This window comes from Sceloporus undulatus, chromosome 2, assembly GCF_019175285.1.
Source record: "Sceloporus undulatus isolate JIND9_A2432 ecotype Alabama chromosome 2, SceUnd_v1.1, whole genome shotgun sequence".
Taxonomy (NCBI): Eukaryota; Metazoa; Chordata; class Lepidosauria; order Squamata; family Phrynosomatidae; genus Sceloporus; species Sceloporus undulatus.
The window spans coordinates 269,520,589-269,542,707 of record NC_056523.1 but is presented as its reverse complement, the minus strand read 5'-3'; the positions used below and the strand labels follow the sequence as shown (position 1 = coordinate 269,542,707).

Here is a 22,119-nt window from a genome sequence, read left to right as displayed (position 1 = left end):
TGTGCTAAATAGGAGTCTCTCTAGTTATCAGACCTTTCTCCCTAAAAAAAATTTTTTAAATGTTTTTAATAGTACTGGTTTTTTTAATGCTGTGAAACCGCTCTGAGTCCCAGCACTGGGAAAAGAGCGTGAAATAAATAAATAAATAAAGTGGGAGAAGATGCTATTACATTTTAATGAGAGTTAGTGTCACAGGTGATTAGATAGCAACTGTCCAATGAGATGGGCAGTTGGGCAGAAGTTGAACCTTCAAGATGGTTCTGAGCAGAGGTTTTAAAAAGCCTGAATCACCATGAAGTCTTTGTCTCTGGCTCTTTCTATCTAGACCACGAGGGGCTTCTGATTAAAAGCTCTGGATTTGGGAAGGTTGGTTGAAGCTGGACAGTGGAGTCCCGGCTCCCAGCTATCCCATGAACATCAAGAGCTACTAATCCCATCTGATCTGTGAATAAGCTTAGGAGAATGTACCAGCCAGTTACATTAGGGTATTTTGATTCTTTTCTTGATTTGGCTGAAATGAATTGCTCTGTAACTTATACTTTCTATCTGTGCCTGAAGGACGACATGATTCTTCATGTAAGAGATGTCCATTTGCTATAGAATTTCTTTACTTAGAATAAAGCTTTTCCTTGAAAGTACCCTGTCACTCTCACACTGCCTCTTCTCACTATTCCCCAAAAGTGAGAAGAGAGAGAGGAAAGCATCTTTGTAGGGAAAGGCCAGGGAATCCCTGACAATGTCCCAGTGTGTTGCCAGAGGTCGGGAGGGAAATCATTGGATGATGATGACAAATTCATTAGAGAAAAGGTGTTCTCAATGGGTCCCATCAGCTCAGGCAGGGAAAGGGAGAGGGGAACCAGAAGAACCCTCACACATGGTTTGGAGGTTTATGGACTGAGCTTTTTCTTCCTTTGTGGACCTTTATATAATTTCTTGGTTTAGCTTGTTGTTATACCTCAGCCAACATACTGTGGTTTTGGATGAGCCCTCTGAACTGGAACTGGTCCTGTCTTTATTTTGCTTCTAAACATGCATGCATGTGCATAATGGTTTTCTAGTGTTTGTTGGATTTTCCTCCCAGTAGTGAAAGTTTTGACCATCTCAAACACTTAATGTTGTTTTGACCTTCTCAAACACTGTTTACTTTGACGTGCCTTAGTGTAAGTTAGGAAATTTATATTAATGATTTTCTCCCCATTATGTGATCAGATGGACATCCAGTTATGGCTGCTGGAAGTCCAGTTGGACATATTGGGTTGTGGGATCTAGAAGAGAAGAAACTTCTGGGCCAGATGAGAGATGCACATTCTACAGCAATTTCTGGTCTGTCATTTGTCCAAAGAGAGCCACTTCTCATTTCTAATGGTTCAGATAATGCTATAAGGGTAAGTTGGGCATATGCCTTATTTATTTTCATTTATTCTTAAGATGATTCATGAACAGTGCATCATGGAATATTGTGAATATCCATGACTCCAGTTCTTAGGAACAAGCATCTGGTATTGAAAATTTTCTCCTAAGTATCATTGAATTTCTTAACATTCACATGATGGATGTACAGGATAACTTGTTGCACAAGATCTTGCAAAATTAAATCTCATATGTTGAGAAGTAGCTGACATTTTTACCAGTATTAAGCCAGTCAGTACTTTGAATATAAGACCAAAGTCATCCCTTGTAAGCTGATCAGGCCTGAGAGTGGGAAATTGGATGCAGATAAATCATTTCTAGTGGTGTGCACAGAAGACAAGATTGGATTTGAACCAAAAATACATAGCTTTAGAGATAAATACCCCAAAACATGCAGTGCCACATTTCAGCAAACTGGAAGTATTAGGAAGTGTAATGAAAAACAGGGCTGTGCAGCTGATTTGGCCAAATTTCAAATAATACAGCAGATGGGGTTTGTTTGCAAAAGCATGGATCAAAACAGATGTGACCGATATGGTTCTGAATGGAACATAGAATCATAGAGTTGTAATTTCCTCCTCCATAATTTCCTCCTCCATAGTTGTCATAGCTGCCTCCATAGCCCCCACCCTGATTGCCACATCTAGGTCCTCCACCACCATATCCTCCTCTTCCTCCTCCATATCCAGGACTGCCTCTGAAATTGCCCCCTCCTGGTCCCCCACCATATCCATTGTAGCCATGACCAAATCCTCGGCCACCTCCAACTGAGTTCTATGTTGTCTGATGCACTTTAGGAACAGTGCAGGGACAAAAGTTGTTTGAAATAAATTTCCAAGATTCAGCAACCAGTAACAATTTATAAAGAAATATATAAAAGTATTTTGGCCTTTCCCAGTCAAGCCATTGTGTTAGGACAGGTGATCTATCTTCTGAAATCTTAATTCAGATTCAGGGTCCATACAAGAATGTATTGAGTCTGGATTGATCTAGGTCATGTCCAGATCAAGATCCGCAGAGTGGGCTTCAGACCATATCAGATCCCCATACACAGTCCTAATGTAAATGATTTTGCGGATCTTTAAACACAACATATGTTTATTGCCACATGAATTGCTACAATTGTAGTTAGTTATTACTACTGCATGTTCATTTCATTGTGACTTGTAGCACTGAAATCTCCTTCTCCAGTGTAGTTTTCCTTTCCACAGTTGTTTTCTTAGGTTTATTCATTTATTAAATAGGTGTGGATCTTTGATGGCCCTGGTGGAACTGGGAGATTGCTGAAATACCGAATGGGGCACAGTGCACCTCCAACAAAAATTAGGTATCATGGGCAAAATGGACAGCAAATACTTAGTGCTGGTGAGAACTCTTTCATCTTCTTCTGTTGAAATGACTAATATTGTTTTGGAGCAATTGTTTTGCATAATAACCTACTATGTCTAGTATGTCTGATTCTGATGTTCAGTTTCAGATGACTAAGCGTCAGTCTGTTTGGTAGCTTTTCCACTGAGCTCATCTTGGTTTTACTCCAAAAATACAAGCCAAATCTTAAATACAATTTAAATCTTGAACACCATTCAAATCTCGAGCATGATACTTTTTCACTTTTGATTTGCTGCTTCTTCGTTTCAAGGAAACAGCAGAAGGGACCACTGATCAGTTCAAATTTAAGATTTGCTTCTTTTTAATAATTTGTCAATGTCTAGAAAATTGTAGTGCTGTAACTAGACAAGGCAACTGTTATATGGATTTGTAATTGGTTGACTGGCCGAACACAAAGGGTATTCAGCAATGGCTACTTTTCATCCTGGAGAGAAGTGACCAGTGGGGTGCCACAGGGTTCTGTCCTGGGCCCAGTGCTATTCAACATCTTTATCAGTGACATGGATGACAGATTCGGGGGCATAGTTATCAAATTTGCAGATGACACCAAATTAGGAGGAGTAGCCAGTATTCCAGAAGGCAGGATCAAAATTCAAAATGACCTGAATAGACTAGAAAACTGGGCAAAAGCTAACAAAATGAAATTCAATACGAAGAAATGTAAGATACTGCACTTAGGGCAGAAAAATGAAATGCACAGATATAGGATGGGTGACACTTGGCTGAACAAGACTACATGTGAAAGGGATCTAGGAGTCCAAGTAGACCACAAGTTGAACACGAGTCAACAGTGTGATGTGGCAGCTAAAAAGGCTGCATTAATAGAAGTGTAGTCTTTAGATCAAGGGAAGTAATACTGCCACTCTATTCTGTTCAAGGATTGGTTAATAACCACAAATTGGTTGATTTTATCCCACAGACAAAGTTGTATTCAACACTTTCAGAATGGTTTAAATTTAAAGGTTAATAAGTATGTCTAAAATTGTCATCTTTTTCTTGATATTGTACTGTAGGCCAAGATAGTACCTTGCAGTCATTTTCCACTGTGCATGAAAGATTCAATAAAAGTTTAGGGCGTGGTAAGTAACTATACTGCAAATAACCATATTGTGATACTGGGCTTGAATAATACTGAATAATAATAAAAGTTAGTGACTCTTCATTATGCCATAGTTTACTTGACACACAGTAACTTTTTCTGTTCGTTTATGTTCAAAAAGTGATGTTTGTTTTTTGTGAAGTGTTACATAGAATGTTCATAGAATCATAGATTTGGAAGAGACCACAAGGGCCATCCAGTCCAACCCCCTGCCATGCAGGAACTCTCAATCAAAGCATCCACGACAGATGGCCATCCAGCCTCTGCTTAAAGACCTCCAAGGAATGAGACTCCACTATACTCTGAGGGAATTTGTTCCAATGTCAAACAGCCCTTACCACATTATAGGCTATGGAGAAAAATTTGAAATTTCTGCTTGTGTGATTTAATATTAGGTCTAGGGTTTGATTTTTTAACTCTATTGTAATTTGTTGTATTTATTGTTGTGATTGGGCTGGCTAGAAATAAATCTATTATTATTATTATTATTATAGTTTGGCATAAATAAGTAGTTTTTTCTTATGTCTTGAATGGATATCCGTCATATGGAGGAAAAGAATTAAGTGAATTGAAGAAATTAGTAAATATTCTGCCAATTCTGGTTGTTAAAAAACTATTATTATTATTATCGGTATTATTATTATTAATATTGCCCCTATCCTACTTTCAGTATAATTTGGTTTGAAAGGCCCTTCTTAGAATTGTGTGATGGTACAAATAAGGCTAAAACCTATGACTTTCTTAAGATGTAAAAGATATAAAGTTGTCATTGTATGACTATATTTTTGTCACATTTCTGGCATTTTAAAGGTTCCATAAATAAAAAGAAATCAAAAAAGAAAGGCCTTCAGTATGACACGATGGCACTTCCACCGATTACAACATTTGCATCAGGTATGTAATTCTTTGTTTGATTTGTGTGGATGAATTAAAATAGCATAAAAATAAATAGTGTTTTAGCTTTCTATGGCAATATTAAATTGCTATGTGTGGTGTCTTTTTCAGATGGTGTTTCAAAAAACACAGATGTGTGCATTATGCCTTGCCAATAAAAAAATACACATGGTTTTGCTTAAATTATAATGTTGTACCAGATAAACCAGAACTGTTGCTGCAGTTTCAAAAGGTTCAGAATTCATGTGTACATTTTTGTCTTGCAAATTGTTATTTAAGAAAAATGTTACATTTTAGAAATTTCCGTAATGGTAAAACTTAGAAAACTGCAGTTGGTAATATTGCTCAGTTTATTTTCTTTTCTTTATTTTTACAATCCGCACAGATAGACAGTTAATTTATTAGAGCTAACCAAAATGCAACAAAATAACGAGCATGCAAAATTAGATTGATCCTTCAAGGTACAAGACAGGTTTTAAGATACATCAACGGCTGTTGGAACAATGACAATATCTCAAAATCAATAGGGTATTTTTAAAATATTTATGCATTTATATTGCTGAGAATATGAAATTTTGGAGTGCTTCATTCTAGCTCTAATCAGAACATGTGCAGCTCTTGAGAGATAGTGCAGAAATACAAGAGCAGTTTGATAAATCTTTATGACTGATATCCTGTGTGCTGTTGTAATAAACCTGATGTGAGCACACTAGTGTGGTGGCAATAGTAAAAAGGGGCAAACTGCACTTAAGAAGGCAGTTTTACAAGGCAGCTTTTCAGACTTGTCATTTGTTTCAAGGGCCTACCCAGAAGATAAGCACAAAGGAAACAAGTGGCTCTAAAGTACTGATGCTCTCTACCAGAGGATTCTAAATACCTCACCAAACTAGACATGCCAGGATTCACTAAGATGTAGCCATGCCACTTAAAGTGGTGCCAAACTGCTATAACTGTGTAAAGTGGATGCATCCTTAGTTTTTACCTGGACAGGCTCAGAAATTGTTATTGTTGTGTGCCTTGTAATCATTTCTGACTTGATGGTGGCCCTAAGGCGGCTCTATCACTGTGTTTTATTTGTAGAATTTGTTCAGAGTGGGGTTGCCCTTGCCTTCCTCTGAGGCTGAGAGAGTGTGCCTTGCCCAAGGTCACCCTGCGAGTTTCCATGGCTGAGCAGAGATTGGAACCCTGGTCTCCCAGTGTCCTAGTCCATTATTCAAGCCACTACACTGTCTTGGTTCACTGCAGTCAAAGCATTTCCACACATGTACTAGAAACCGGGAGGGATGGGTCTTTTTAAAATTTAGTTGCAATTTCCCATGCCTTATGGATACTGATTAAGAGTTCTTAAAGCTTTCAGAGGGCTCATGCTGATGAAGTGGGCATTTTCACCTGTATTTCATACAGCAGAATCTCTAGAAGTGTTCTCACCATTAGCCTTAATTCTGCTGCACAAAGTAAAGCGAAGTGCATAGTTTCAAGGATCTCATTGTGTTGGATGCTGTGTACTCAGAGTAATGGCAAATTTAGAAACATTTTATTAAGCAACTGTAACCAATTGATTGTCTGAAAAGTAAAATTTTATAAAATAATTTTGAAACATTTTTAATGCTAACTTCTCAAGTTGGAATTTGTAATTTATGACTTTGGTTTGTTTTGCAGAGGTTGCCCGCCAGAGTGACTGGGATGGGATCATTGCTTGCCATCAAGGTTATGTAACATGTACTACCTGGAATTACCAGAAAACGTCAATGGGAATCCATAAATTGAAGCCAAAAGACTTCAGCAAAAATAAACCTCTTGGTGTATATGCAACAGTAAGGAATTTTTTATATATAAAAATGATACTTGGTGTAGGAGGTGCCTTTGTTTAAAAAAAAAAAAAGATAACATACATAAACCTAAATACATGAAAAATCTAATCCTGAGCTCACTGTTGAATATTTAGCTAAAACAGCATATAGTTTTTCAAAATGTTCACTTATCTGAACATCTCAAATCAAAACAATTTGGAAGTAAAATCAATTTGAACTGGATAATCCTTAAGAAACTCTGCTAAAAGGTGGTTCAGGCAATCAAATTATTGATGAATGCTAATGGACAGAAACAAACTTATTATACTAGTATGTTGTTCTGATGAGACACATTCAGGTCCTTTTTTCATTTAAATAGTAAGGAATCATCCTAAAAAGACACCATATTTGTCTTCTGTGTAAATAACATTTTCTCTCTTCTTGGTAGGCAGTAGATATCACTTCCTGTGGAAACTTTGCTGTAATTGGACTTACAACAGGGCATGTGGATATATACAATATGCAGTCTGGCATTCATAGAGGACGCTATGGCAAAGAAAAAGGTGAAAATGGAAGCTTAAAAATAATTTATAACAATTGTTTCAATAGTCTGTTCCATATAAAAATCTCAGAGGTGAAGTTTCTGAGATGGTGTCTTCTTCTGAAGCTGAAGGTGTTTTCAATATAATATTTTTTAGCACCAGGTGACCAGGATTAATATACATAAATGGAACTATATTTGAGTTGTACACACCTCTACATAGCATAAATTTTGTTATACTGTATTTGTATGATGCTGGTATATGCCAACCCATCACTGTTCATATCTGAGGTGGAAGTACATAAAGGAGCTTGTCTAATTGCAAAGCAACTTCTATATACAAGGGGATGTGAGCTATGACTTAACTGTTTGCATATTAGGTAAGAAGACTGTGACTGCAATTTCAAAAGTATAGCTAGTAGATTGATCGGAGGCTTTGGGTTTTATGTGTTGTTTTACCCTCATCTTATCCGTGGGTCATGGCAAAATCCATAATTTTGGTCCCAAAACCTGCCCTCAACTTATACATGAGGTCAACTTACAGTTGAGTATATACAGTATTTGTATTTAGAATACTACAGTGAGACTTGGATTTTGGTCAGCTGTGCTCTGTCAAAGCTCTTGGAGTTCTTGGAAGATGTCATAGGTCTAAATCCAGTTATTAGTAGCAACAATGGTAGACATATTGCATCAATGTTATTTACACAGTTACTGATTTATCAGGGCCCCATTGATTCAGTAATATACAGTTGGATTAAGACTTGAGAGTAGCAATTATATTTAGGCCATTGTGCTTAGATTATAAATGCCACAAATCTGACTAATTTTATTTTAATTTAGACATAATTGCTCATATAGATTAAACCTATTCCACAAGGCATATAATATGGTCAAAGTTAAGGAAACATACTATAAAATTATTTTTTGATTAAAGCTCATGAAAGCTCTATAAGAGGAGTCGCAGTGGATGGATTAAATCAGTTGACAATCACAGCAGGAAGTGAAGGATTGATCAAATTCTGGAAATTCAGGACTACAGACCTTGTCCACTCTACTAATCTCTTCGCTTCTCCCAGTAAAATGTTGCTTCACAGAGACAGGTAAGTGTATAGGATTTGTTAAATGAAGATGAAAGTGAATTAAAACACTTTTTAGACATACTTGTTCACAGAAAACATTTGTACTAGTGCTTTATTCCTTGTGTCTTCCAAATGTTGTATCCCTCATACCTCTTCATACAGTAATAGTAGTTGCATTTAGTCCTAGGCAAGTTTCAAATAGTAATAAAAAAAAGAAAATGAGAAAGATGGGTTAAGCTAGGCATTTTATTCCTCACTGGAAGCTTGAATACTATGACGCCTTCAAATCTGAGGATCAGTCAGTTTCTGTAAATATTTTGCCCTGGAAAGTTTTTTTAATCTTGTTAAACCAAGATGAATAATAGAATCATAGAGAAATAAGAATTATTGGTGTGTCTCCTATCTTAATCTGCAACCCAATCAAAAATGCAGTTTCTCCTAACTGAATTGAAGCTAAGTGTCTTTTCCACATAAAATTTGTATCAGCAATCAATCTTAAGTATTCAAAAGCACAAGCCTTTTACAAGGAAAGGTTGTCTAGGGTTGATTTAATATTCTAACAGCCATTCCCTCAGAGACGTATCAGGATTTTGGGAAAGGGGGGGTCCAGACTAAGTGCCACCATTATAATGGAGCTTGGGTGCAGCGGTACGCGCTATTCGTTGTATCTAATGGAAGGGGAGGTCCGGACCCCATGGACCGCCCCTTGGGTATGTCCCTGATTCCCTAAACACCATGATTCTATCTAGAACAGGCAACTTTTCATTTCAGTATATAAGTGTAAAACTAGTGAACTTTCTCCAAATACCTGTTTTATTTAGACAAGTCAAAGCCAAATCAATCCAAAAGAAAAACTGAATCTGATTATTCCAAATCAAGACATAACAAAGAAAGAAGGTGACATCCTAGTAACTGTGCTGTTAACACCAAAATTAATAAAAACAGCCAGGATATATCCCTATTTGACATATAGTTAATATGAATGGATTCTGTGAAGGGACTAAATCCAGTCTTACAGTAGGTAAATTGAAGTGAATGTGATTTCTTAATCTCCACTTAAGTAAGTGCATGAATTTCACTTGATTTATTCTAGTTTGAGTAGATAGTTGATTTATACCACAATTCCATCCAAATAAAATCTGATTTGAATTTATTGTCTTCACAGCTGAATAAGAAGCACTAGTTTTCTATTAATATTAGTTGCAACCAATTTATACCATAAGTGAGCCCTATCCATAAGATCAAAAGCAAATTGAAATATATGCAGGGCCTTAATAAAATAATTCAAAACAAAATTCTAATCAATTTATAGTCCAGCTTTTCTCAAATCAAGCTTGCTGTTCATGTTATATATATATTTAATATTTTCATAGTTCTTGTTCTTTTTTCCAACCTTCTGATATATAGAATAAATATTGAGACTATATCTTGGGAGACCACATCAACTGTACTACTATTGCTAAATTTCTTTGGGAATGAAATATCTCCTTTAAAATTAGGTAGAACAATATTCAGATCAGAATGCAATAATGGACTTCTGAGGGGGAAATGGAATCTAGTAAAAGTGGGAGGAGAGTTATCTCTCCCCTTTGCACCCCTACCAATGCACCTCACTGAGCTGTTGCAAAATGCCAAATATTTTAGGAAAATATCTAGGTGAGATTGATAGCCACTTACCATTCCAAACTTCATCGTACTTTCTTACCTTTTACATTTGGTTCCCTATTTTGCTCAACATGTTCTGCCTTTATCTTCTATTATATCCAGTTTCTGACTTTTTCCCTTGCATGTAAACATCTGTTAAGAGGTTTTCCTTAAACTGTAAGTAACTCTTTAGAAAAATAGAGGTGCACCTAAGAGTATCAATGATGATCAATCTTAATTTATAGTCCCCTTTTAAATACATGTTTGTGTTCTGCTGAATTTTACCAGTGGCATTCTGGGAATTGCAATGGATGATTTTGGCATTATAGTTCTTGATATAGAAACAAGAAGAATTGTGAGAAGGTTTTCTGGGCACCAAGGCCAGATAAATGACTTGGTAAGTCTATATGCATATCTTCTAATTTGTGTAAACTGATATAGGTACTACCAGTCTGTATCTAAATTATGTTAGATCTTTCTGCTTTGAGGTTTGTACAAAAATATGTCATATGTACTTGTTGGTCTTGGTGTACCCATTCATTGGTATTAGTAAAGTGAAGAGAGTGGATGACTGAAAGACTGGTAATTTCATTCAAGCCTCTCTGAGCTCTTACAAGACAAAGCAGAATTGTAATAGGTTACCCTGTACAGATGTTGTATCATAGCCCAGACGGTCTTCTAAATGATATAACCAGTATTGAATAACACTGGTTTAACTGTAACATATCTCTTGTGCCTAATCTGTTAGGCACATGTGCATTCCAAACTCATTTGCTTGTTAAACTCTCCAGTGATTCTAAGTAAATATAGGTAAATTTTGAGAATACTACATTTCTCAGGACATTGTAAAATGATTTGGGGAACTGTCAAAGTACACTGAGTCCATTTTCTGAAGGGAAAAAAACCAGTAAAAAGTATTGAAAAACCTGCAAAAAGTGAAAAGTCAGTACATACACTTCTACATTCTTCTGAATTTCAGTATACAAAAGTACTGTAATTCAGTGGTTCTCAAACTTTTTATCCTTGTAACCCCCTTTACATTTACATGTGGACACTGTGCCACCATTGGATGTAGTATATGAATAAAAATATGTTGTTTAGTGTGAGTATTTTCATTTGCACATTCATGTATTTTCATATTTTAACATTTCATAAGGCGATAACTTCATTCAAATTAGAACTGATTTATCTAAATAAAGTATTTAACTCAACTCAGGTATAAATTTTACAGACAAAAAAGTTTGGGAAGAGGAAAAGGAAAGAAGTATCAGGGCCTCCAAGTCTCACACATCCCCTTGAGCAACACACTCGCTTCCCCTGGGAGTCCGGCCCAACAGTTTGAGAATCAGTGCTGTAACTCACTAGATCACTATCTTACATACACTTCATATTTTTGGTGTTCTATGCTTCAGCATTATCTAACAATTTATAAAGGTTAGGGTAATATTGTATGGGGGACCCAAACTAAACCGTTCACTTACCATTTTGCACTACCAGTGGCTAATAAAAAAATTGATGGTATTCTGCTTTAGGCTTTCAGTCCTGATGGTCGTTGGCTAATAACTGCATCTATGGACTGCACTATTAGAACTTGGGATCTACCATCTGGATGGTAAGTAAATGTATTCGTTATTTTCTTATGTTAACCATGTCCACCTGCTTTGAAGGAGTGGTACCTAAAGTGGTGGTCCCTGAACCATTACCTGCTGGTCCCCAGCAAGCTTCCAGGAAAGAAACAGGTACAAATATAATGTTGATTTCTGGTACATTGGAAAAAATAACTGCCACTCTATCACATCAGATAGCACGAGAAGCATTGCTTTAACCCAAAAGTTATATTTGTAGAAGTGGTCTTTGGGAGATCTTTAAAGTATTCAGATGTAACTTGCAACTTCTTGCACATATTAAAATATTATTAAATATTATTCAATTAAGGTAGCTTTTGAGAGCATTTTGAGCCATGGGAATTTAGCGTGTACTAAGAGAAAAGAGGTTTGATTCTATCAATGTCTATCCAACTGACACATTTTATTGTTGTTCTTTCACAGCGCTTTATAAATAAAGGTTAATAATAATAATAATAATAATAATAATAATAATAATAATAATAATAATAAATGAGCTTCAGAAAGAGTTCAGACTGTGTATCGACAAGGTATTGTGAGAGTCCCAAAATTCATAGTGAGATTAAAAATATCCAGTGTAATCACCATCAGTATGTCCATTGAATTCATTTAAAACTAGCTGTAGTACTCAGCATTGCTGGGGAGAATCATTAACCATTTATTATGATTGTTCCATTTCACCTGCTCTGGAGCATAAGTGCCTATCTTTGGTAGTTCCAATGCTCAGTTTCTGTTGTTCATGCAAACACACTATTCTCTGTAAATGAGTAAGAATTGGGTTGCCCCCAGCACTTCCCAGAGTGAATTCCCTATCTACCACATAACCCATAGGTTAAATCAGACCATCCCAAACATCCTACCCAGATTTGGAGAATTTCAGGCTAATTTGATAGAGTCACAAATAGACAGAAATATAATCTTTGTTTATATAAATTGCCTTTTTTCTACGTCAGGCATTCTTGTCTGAACTTGTTTTTTTGTACTTTACCCCTGAATATTGACTTGACATTCAGATATGACATGGCTTGCTCGGAAACCTGAAATGTTCTTGTTCTGATAAGATCTTTCAGGAGCTAGTCCTGGAAATTCCATGTATGGCATCAAATGTAAATAATAAATGGTAATTATCGTATATGGTTGATGTATTGTTGTGCCTGTTAACTAATTTGTATTGTGCATTACACTTGATTCTGGCTATCCTAGTACTGGACTTTTGCTACCTTTTTTAGATATTAGGCCATTGCTGAGGAACTCTTGGTCCTTCCAAATGTTCATTTGTTCAGCCCCAATATCCATCAGCCCTTGCCAACCTGAACAAATGTAATAAAATATTGTAATATGAAACCAGTGAGTTAATTACTTCAGAAATAAAAGTAGTGTCATAATTATGTAGGCTATCAAACTTTATTTAAGCAAAGGTCTTCTAGAAGATTGAATTAATAGTCTTTCATATTCCCAAATTCACAACTATACATAATGCAGTTTTCTGTTTACCTTGTTTTGAACTTCCAGTGTAGCATGCATGTTTACTGGTCCATATTCCCCTGCCTGAGAGTCCAACCTAGGTACAGTCTTTCCTTTCTACTGATACCTGATTCTTTTCGCATAATGTAAGGCATCTTGTGGCCTTCCAGAGGTTTCTGCATATCTTGTAAGCACTAACTAGCATAGCCAATAACAAAGAATTTTGGCAGTTAACATCCAACAACTTACATAAGGCTATTTGATGACTACTCCTAATCTAAAAGAAAGGGCTGAAAGTGCATAAGTAAAATAAAGTTTGGAGAACTAAAGTTCATCTGGTGTTTGGAACATTTAACTCTTTAACCACAGTTACACAGTTTTTGAGTGACTGATTGCATGCACCCACAATGTGGACAACTTTTAATTGGCTTTAATTTGTTAGTTTCATATATGATTTTGGCCATTCAAAAATGAAACCCCCAGATCACTTTCTTGCTCAGACATACAGTGCACTTGCTGCTGTGCTAGCTTCAACCTTCTCGGGTAATCCTTCATTACTGGGTAGCTGTTGAGTAAACATAGTGAGTGCAGATACTCAGAACTTTCAAAATTCCTTTGAACCAGTAATCAGACTTGGATAATGAGGCAGGATTTCCAAAATAAAAACTCTGCTTCACTATTTATTGTACCTGTGCACAGTTCAGCATTTATTAGGCAAATAGGATGCCAGTAAGTGATACCAACTGCACTTCATTTTTGTCTGCTTCATACCAGCTTAAAAGAATGGAATGGGCATCAGCTGTGTTGGTTGAAGGGACCAAATGTTCTCCCATGTCTCAACTCAGCTGTATAGTAGAGAGAGGAGCTCCAGCAGGGAGCCCTGTGAACAAGCTGGTTATGATTTTGGATGTGCTGTACTGTTGCTATGAGTACAGAGAGAATGGTCAGGACTGGGAGCTTCAGTAAGCCTAAACTGGTGAGTGGGGCAAAGGATGAGGAATCCAAAGGGCCTCTATATCCCACCAGTGATGTTTTACTCAGGACCAGAGGGAAACCACTCCCACTGACGGATCTCCAGGAGGCCTTCTCTTGCAATGCTCTTGGTTCCTGAGTGAGTGGCATGAGGTCGGAAAAGAGCAGAAGAGTCTGCCCAATGTCTGCCTCTGCTGGGCCTTTACTTTGCTACTTCCCTCCAGCCATGGCCAATGAGGGAGAAAAGTGCTGACCCAACCCAGTGCCATAACTTGTGTTTCTGCCTCATGTCTAGTAGTCCCTCCCTGTATTACCTTATCTCCTTTTGCCCACTATTGGGCCTACACTTACGGTTGCCATAATTGTCCACTATTACCAGGGGCAAAATGCAGGACAAATTCGAGACCAAACTGTAGGACAACTGCAGGACAAAACTCAGCCCAAAATGTAGGACATTTAAGGTCCTCTCTTTTTCTTAAATGTCCTACATTTTGGGTTGAGTTTTGTCCTGCAGTTGTTCTACAGTTTGGTCTTGAATTTGTTCCACATTTTGTCCCTGGTAATAGTGGACAATTATGACAACCATACCTACACTGCTATTTACCCTGAGCCCATCTTCCATCCCCATCTCATGCATCCAACCCCTGGAGCTGCAAGAAAAAGAGTCCCACTGAGTAGGGCTTGTGTATCAGTTGTGCTACTGAGAATGGGGTGATGTGAGTGATGCATAGATAAATTCTAGGAAGCTGAACTACATTATTTTAAGTGTACCATTTATATCAACTGTAATACTGTACAAATAAAAATCTAATCCAATACACTGGTACCCCGGGTTACGAAATTAATTCGTTCCGCCGCCGCTTTCGTAACCCGGGATACTTCGTAAGCCGAATAGCCCATAGGCGCTAATGGGGAAAAAGCCGCGGCTGCGCCGCGGCTCCATTTAAAACAGCGCCGGGGGTTTTTCGTAACCCGAAAAAACCTTCGTAAGCCGAAACAATAAATCCCTATGGGATTTATTCGTATCCCGAAAATTTCGTAACCTGGGTATTTCGTAACCCGGGGGACCAGTGTACAAATAAATCTTCATTAACTGGGAAGCAGATTTGTTTTTACAGAAATGTATTACAAAAAATCTGAGTAACTGGCAAGCATCATTTTAGAAGAGGCATAATTTCTTCAATTATTCTGTTTGCATCATTTATTTATATGCCACCGTTTTCCTGGATTAGGGCCCAATGTGGCTCACAAAAGAATAATCTAAAAACAACACAATTTTAAAACACAATTAAATTTATGAATCTAAATTATCTTGTTTGATAGCAAGCACCATGGCAGAGGGAAGAAAACAGAGCTCGTGATCTTTGAGGCTGTGTAGCTGTACTTCTTTGGAGATCTTTAAGCAGAGGCTGGATGGCCATCTGTCGGGGATGCTTTGATTTGGATTTCCTGCAGTGGGTTGAACTGATTATGGTAGTATGGACTAGATGGCCCTTGTGGTCTCTTCCAACTCTACGATTCTATGATTCTAGGACAGAGGGAGAAATTCCACCTTTCAGCATGGCAGCGAGTATCTGGGTTCTGATAGGAGAGGATGAGCAGAACTGATGTAGGTGTGATAAGATGCTATGCAACTTGATTGGCTTTTTTCCCCTCCTTCATTTGTATAAGAGGGAAAAAAGGTATGGCTGATACCATTTCATCTTCTTGCCTTCCCCAGCCCAGCCAGGCAAAACGAAGCCAGAGAAATCACAGAGAATGGAGCAGCAACTTCTTTGCCACTTGCTGACGAGGAATGTTGTTTAGTTGCAAGAACTCCAGTCTAGATGATGTTAGGCACATTTGTTCAACTCTCTCAGGAAGGCTATCTTGACAAGGGGAAGGCCAATCTGGCCCATAAATTGGACAAAACACAGATCTTGTTTTTTCTTCTCCCTCTGCCAGCAAGTATACTGAGCTTCAACTGCCATATGTCTCTGAAGTATAGAGTCAAGAGGAAGCCTCTTGTGGCTCTGTCCATCAGATGCTAAAGGGTTGCTGAGACTTTTCCAGCACCTCTAGCCAAGCAAGGTCAGCAGTAAGGAAAGATCACTCTGGTGATTTTTTAATCAAGTGTGTGGATCTGTAGAGTTTAACAAACACTTTAATTTATAATGCTGATGTACTGAAATATTTTTCTCTTGCAGCCTTGTGGACAGTTTCCTTGTAGATTCAGCACCAGTAAGCATCAGTATGTCACCTACTGGAGATTTTCTGGCTTCTTGCCATGTGGATGATCTTGGAATTTACTTATGGTAAGTCCACATGATGTATTCAAAATTCAGAGCAGAAGTACCAGACATCAGGCAGTTTGGGGGTTGTTCTTTGTTAAGATTCAAGTCCTTTCCTTTGAAAACTACTCTTTAACATCCTTTTGCTACTGGATCAACTGTGTTCTGGTATCGTTTTCATTATGTAACTAAATAGTGCTTGGAAGTTAGGTCCATTCAATGCACTTGTAATATACAGAATAATTTAAAAAGGTACTTTATTTCTAGGCTCTTCTGCTGTGTCAAATATTGCTTCTGAGTTCCTCTGCCTTCAAAAACAGTTTCTTGTGTAATCTGGATTGAGACTTTTGCTTAGAATTACGGTGTGGAGACAGTTATGCATCATTTTAGATTTCACCAGTAACCTTTAGATTGCCAGCAGTTTTACTTCTGACATATCCATTAACTACTCTTAGCAATAGGTAATCTGGTCGAAGATTAATTCTGCAATTTTCTTCCTGCTGCATTGCCAGTGCTGGGTGGTCATCCAGAGAGCTTCTGGGTGCATGGATGCCTTTAAGATAGGAACTCTTCTCCTAATGGAGGATGAAGCCCACACAAATTCTCCTCCTACTTCTCTGTAATGGGAAAATGCCTTCAAAGAAGGACAAACATGCACCAGCAAAATTCCAGATCTTGAGGAAGTTACCTTTTGGAACTCACCAACTGCCATTATCCAGGTGCTTCCACTCCTTGTTAGCATTGCCAGTAATCTAAAACTTTGGTGAAATGCTAAAACTTTTCCAAGCTCTTCAGAACTGTTGTGGTTTGAGTTCTTTAGTTGTTTGGACAGCTCTTTGCTAGTACAGATGTCACTAATGTAGATTACTTTCCTCCATCCCTCCACCCCTACAATGCTTGGTTTTGTCTTGATTTTTCAGGTCTAATCGCTCCTTGTATTCACTTGTCTCCTTGCGCCCACTTCCAGCAGATTATGAGCCATCTGTTGTAATGCTTCCTGGAACCAGCCCATCTCAAGGTAGTAATATATGCAGATGGAATTTTGTTTAGTTGCAGAGAATAAAAGATATAAAATATCCTGAGTACTTAGAACACACATGGTCCAGTGAACAGGGCACATTTGGTTAATCTTGGAGTTTGTTAGGGAAAAGGCATCCTTCAAGTTCTCAAGTTTCTCAAAGCCTTTATGGTTGAAGTCTGGACACTGAAATGTGTCTAGGGTATTTACATATTTAAAGTATTTCTGTATCATCCTGTGGTGATGAACAAATGAAAACCAATTAAAACAATACATAGATAAAAACATTTTAAAAAACATATTAAAATATTCTTTAAAAACTCCCAAAAGCAGTCTAAAAATATGATGTGAAGCCAGCATCTACACTGCAGTGCTGATGTTAGGTTTATTTATCTTATCTCAGGAAGTACTGTAGCAGTTGATAATCATTAAAATCACTTTCTTAGAGGTCATAATTCCATAGTCTGTTGTTAATGGCAAGAAGCTATGCTTGACATTTTCAGGTTCATATTAACATCATTAGTAATGGGAATGGAAAAAGGTGTTTTCATGGGTTCTTATCAGTGCAAAACAGTCGACCCTCCACATTCGCTAGAGTAAGAAGTGAAGGCACCCCGTGAATGTGGAAAAGCAACAAATAAAAATCTATTCTTTTTACCTAAGAGAACATCGCTCTAGGAAGCTCCAAATCCTCCAGTGCAGCTCTGTGGTTAACAGCTGCCAGAAGTTGATCATAGAATCATGTTGGGAGGACCTACAAATGCCTAGAGAAATGTTTTCTCTAGGAACTTCTAGGGTCTCTGGCACAACTCTATGTTCAACTTCTGGCAGAGTTGTGCTAGAGAACTAGAGATTCTTAGACAGAACATATTTATTGAAACCACAAATAATTAAAGCAGCAAAAGAAAATTAAAAGATCACCTCTGCTAAGACAGAAGAGCAGCCAATTTTGTATGGATTCAGACCCCACCTTTAAGTATAATGTAAGTCCTACATGCAGTTAGTCATTTCACTGAAACTACATTCCAGGAGCAGGAAACGGGAGAGAGGGAGCATATAATATGCTGATATCTGGTGTTCCAGTCTGTATAATATGCTGATATGTGGTGTTCCAGTCTGTACAGAATAGCTGGCAAAATTGGGAGTGACTGAGAAGAGTGTCAGTGTTTCCATAGTTTGACAACTTGTTACAGAATTTATGCAGAAACATACAAGGAAGAATTACAATAAAAATGAGTAATGAAACTGGAAGCAGTTCAGTTTCATGTCTGTGTCGAAAGTTCAAATGTAGCTGGATTTATGCCCTCCAGGGAAGTTAGAGCTATACGTTCTGTAATGCATGTCTTTCAAAAAATGTGTGAAAGTTATGCCTTTGTCGCTGATTTATTTCATGTTTTTCATTCGTAATCTATTAATTGTATAGAAATGAGTTGTTTTTAACCAGTTGGAATAAATTAAATATAATAATAATAGTAATAATTTTGAATGTGAAGTTGAAGGCTTTTATGGCTGGCATCCATGGTTTTTTGTGGGTTTTTCGGGTTATGTGGCCATGTTCTAGAAAATTTTCTTCCTGACATTTCGCCAGCATCTGTGGCTGGCATCTTCAGAGAATGCTTTGCCAGGAAAAAGTTGGGTGTATATATAGTGTGTGAGTCTGGGAATGCAGGAGTGATTTGCATGTATATTGTTCTGTGCTGATGACCAGCCTCAGGCTCAACCTGAAAAACCCACAAAAAACCAGTAATACTGTATTACAGGTAATTTTTATTTATATTTCCTGCCTCTCCCTGCAGATCAAGGCGGGATCACATCAATAAGAAAAAAATACAATACAATACAGATATAATATAATGCATATAAAAATGCAATCAATAAAATACCGTCATTATTAAAAATTCAATAAAATACCTGTGTCATCAACTAGTCATCTGAATTTATACATTCATAATCAGGAGTGGAACATTTGTTAGGATCTTCTACAAAAGGTCAGGCGGGAAAGTCTGCCGGAAGAGGTCTGCCTTAAGTGCCTTCTTAAAGGCATCTAAGGTGGCTATAAGACGGATCTCTTCCGGCAAGCCATTCCACAGTTTTATTGATATGATACTTTGGGAACAGTGGCTTCATCCACTAATATATGTACCTTCAAGTCTCCTGTTAATCCTGTGAACTTCAGAGAGTTTTCTTAGGCAGGGGTTGTTCAGAGGTGGTTTGCCATTGCTGTCCCTGTGAAATATAGCCTACGGCCCCATATACTCTCCAAGATCAGAAGAGATCTAGGGCATTTAGATAGCTGGTTCCATTTAGACCATAACACTGGTTTGCATAGCATAAATGAACCATGATCTCAGGTGCTTCCCTCTCTTTTAACTGTAGCTATGAAAAAATAAGAGGGTTTTGCTTCTGTTTCTTGCTAACCCTAGATAGTTATTTCATGTGAATTTTATCAAATTGTGATTACTTTTAACTGTGTTTTGTCCAAACAAGTGAACGTCCAGTTATGGTTGATGATCCTGATGGATCATACAACAGTACTTAAGATTAATCAGACATAATGTCAAACCATAGTTAATTATAGTTAGTAGCAAAGGAATTCAACTTCTAAATGCACCAGCGTAAGAACTGAACGTAAGCCTGGGGAATTAGTCATCTAATGCTAAATTGTGGATTTGTGTTATGTCTGAACCCAGCCAGTGTGTGAAAAAGATCAGATAAAAATGGGTTAAACAAAGTTTGGTGTTACAGTGCATCTTTTATTAAGGGACACTGAGAATATGGAGAGCCAGCATGGCATACTGGTTTGAGTGCTGGACTAAATTCCCAGCTCAGCCATGAAACTCACTGGGTGACTTTGGGCAAATCACACACTCTCAGCCTCAGAGGAAGGCAATGGTAAACCTCTGAATAAATCTTGCCAAGAAAACCTCATGCTAAAGGTCACCTTAAAGTCACTATAAGTCAGAAATGACTTAAAGGCACACAGCAACAACAACTGAGAATATTAGTGTATGTGCTTTGAGTGTTCTTTCAAACCAAATTTTTAAAAAACCTGTACTGGCTCTCAGGAGCACCAAGAGCCATTATATTAAATAAGAAACTGGTTTTATTCTGATGTTATTCAACACCAATTGAGTTCCCAGAGGCCATATTTAATAGTGTTTTAATCCTATATGCATAGGGCAACTATAGTAAATGAGATTCTTATTGCTACCCTCACATAGACATCTTAGACTCCATCCGCACTTCAGAAATAATCCAGTTTGACACCACTTTAACTGCCATGATTCCATGCTATGGATTCCTGGGAAATGTAGTTTTGTGAAAAATGTAGCCTTCTCTGTCAGAGAGCTCTGGTGCCACAACAAACTACAAATCCTAGGACTCCATGGCCTTTAGCCATGGCAGTTAAAGTGGTGTCAAACTGGATTATTTCTGCAGCGTAGATGCAGCCCATGTCTTTATAAAAACTGCTAAAAAGTACCTACAAGGAGACTTGTAGATAAGGTGGCTACTGTAGTGCCAGATTCAGTGGAGTTGCAGAATGGGGAGTGATTTGCAAGTTTCCCAGCATCAGATGTTGCCTATTTTGGTGTATTGACATGAGTTCTGATCTAGCACTCTGGAACTCTAGGTATAAATCTTCACTCAAGTATGAACCCTACTGGGTGATTTTGTTACTGTTATCCACCAAAATCTACTTTGTGGGGTTTGAAGGATAAAAATGTATTGTGCCTTGTTCTAGGAAAAAATGTAGAACATAATACTAATAGAATTCAAAGATACAGCCGTGTTAGTGTGTAGAATCAGTACGTAGAGAGATCTTGTAGCACCTTCTTCAGATTTGACATACTTTTTGATGATGATGATGATTGATGATGATGATGATGATGATGATGATGATGATGATGATGATGATAATAGGACAGGACTGTAAGGAATACTTAAAAAGTAACCTCTTTGGTTTTACCTATTTTAGGAACAGGCAAAACAAAATAAAACAAAAAAAAATCTATAGAATATTGTAATTTTATTTTTATGATGTTTTATCCTTATAATTGTTGCAATCTGCCTTGATTCCCTAGGGAAAAAGTGGAATATAAATAGATTATATTATTATTATTATTATTATTAGTCTTCCTCTTGCATAGTTTTTAGAAATAATTGGGGCAGTAAATGTGTCAGTATCTATTCTTAAATATTTTGTTCAACATTTTAAAAGAAAATATGTCATAATCCTCCCCCCTTTAGCAATCTTCCTAAAGGAAAAAGGTTTAGGAAAAAAATGTTTTTAATTGTTATATTTTATATTTTACTGTTGTCAACCGCCCGGATTGGTTTGCCATAGGGCGGTATATAAATAATAATAATAATTATTATTATTATTATTATTATTATGATGATGATGATGATGATGTGTTTTTCCAAGGATTTCACTTCTCTTCTACCTACAACATATTTGGCTTAATGCATTTTTGAAGGTCCTGTTACCAGGAGCCCAAAACATCCTTGTAGGTCCCTAGTAGTTTTAGAATCCACCAGATAGATGCATGAGAATGTTTGGGTGACTAAATATGCTAGTTGTTTAGAATTGTTGCAATGCATTTTTCTTAATGATTCTGTATTTAAATTGTTACAATTAAAAGATGTAGCAGTTACAGAAGAGGAAGAGACAACTGATGAAATGGTAGAATATGATTCTCCAGATCAGCTGGGGGAAGCGTTAGTGACTCTTTCTACACTGCCAGAATCTAGATGGAAGAATCTGCTCAACCTTGATGTTATAAAGGTAATGTGCTCTTATTAAACATTAGAGGTTTTTCTTGTTCTTTTTTTAATCAAGCCATCTTATTCTTATTATGTAACTGTGGCCCTGCCCAGATGGGCCCTTTGTGGCGTGTGCACGATGTGCTAGGGTTGCCTCGGG

At 37.3% G+C, this 22,119-nt stretch overlaps 1 protein-coding gene across 1 annotated transcript in view; it reads left to right on the top strand.

Moving 5' to 3' along the window:
- WDR36 (WD repeat domain 36) overlaps positions 1-22,119 on the top strand; it is a 49,892-nt gene that overhangs the window by 12,905 nt on the left and 14,868 nt on the right. The window contains exons 8-19 of the mRNA XM_042451781.1: positions 1,210-1,385; positions 2,655-2,775; positions 3,813-3,878; positions 4,709-4,792; positions 6,452-6,606; positions 7,031-7,145; positions 8,058-8,223; positions 10,135-10,243; positions 11,379-11,458; positions 16,094-16,201; positions 17,098-17,195; positions 21,839-21,981. Of these exons, the coding sequence (XP_042307715.1) occupies positions 1,210-1,385; positions 2,655-2,775; positions 3,813-3,878; positions 4,709-4,792; positions 6,452-6,606; positions 7,031-7,145; positions 8,058-8,223; positions 10,135-10,243; positions 11,379-11,458; positions 16,094-16,201; positions 17,098-17,195; positions 21,839-21,981 (1,421 nt within the window). The remainder of the gene's footprint in view (positions 1-1,209; positions 1,386-2,654; positions 2,776-3,812; positions 3,879-4,708; positions 4,793-6,451; positions 6,607-7,030; positions 7,146-8,057; positions 8,224-10,134; positions 10,244-11,378; positions 11,459-16,093; positions 16,202-17,097; positions 17,196-21,838; positions 21,982-22,119) is intronic.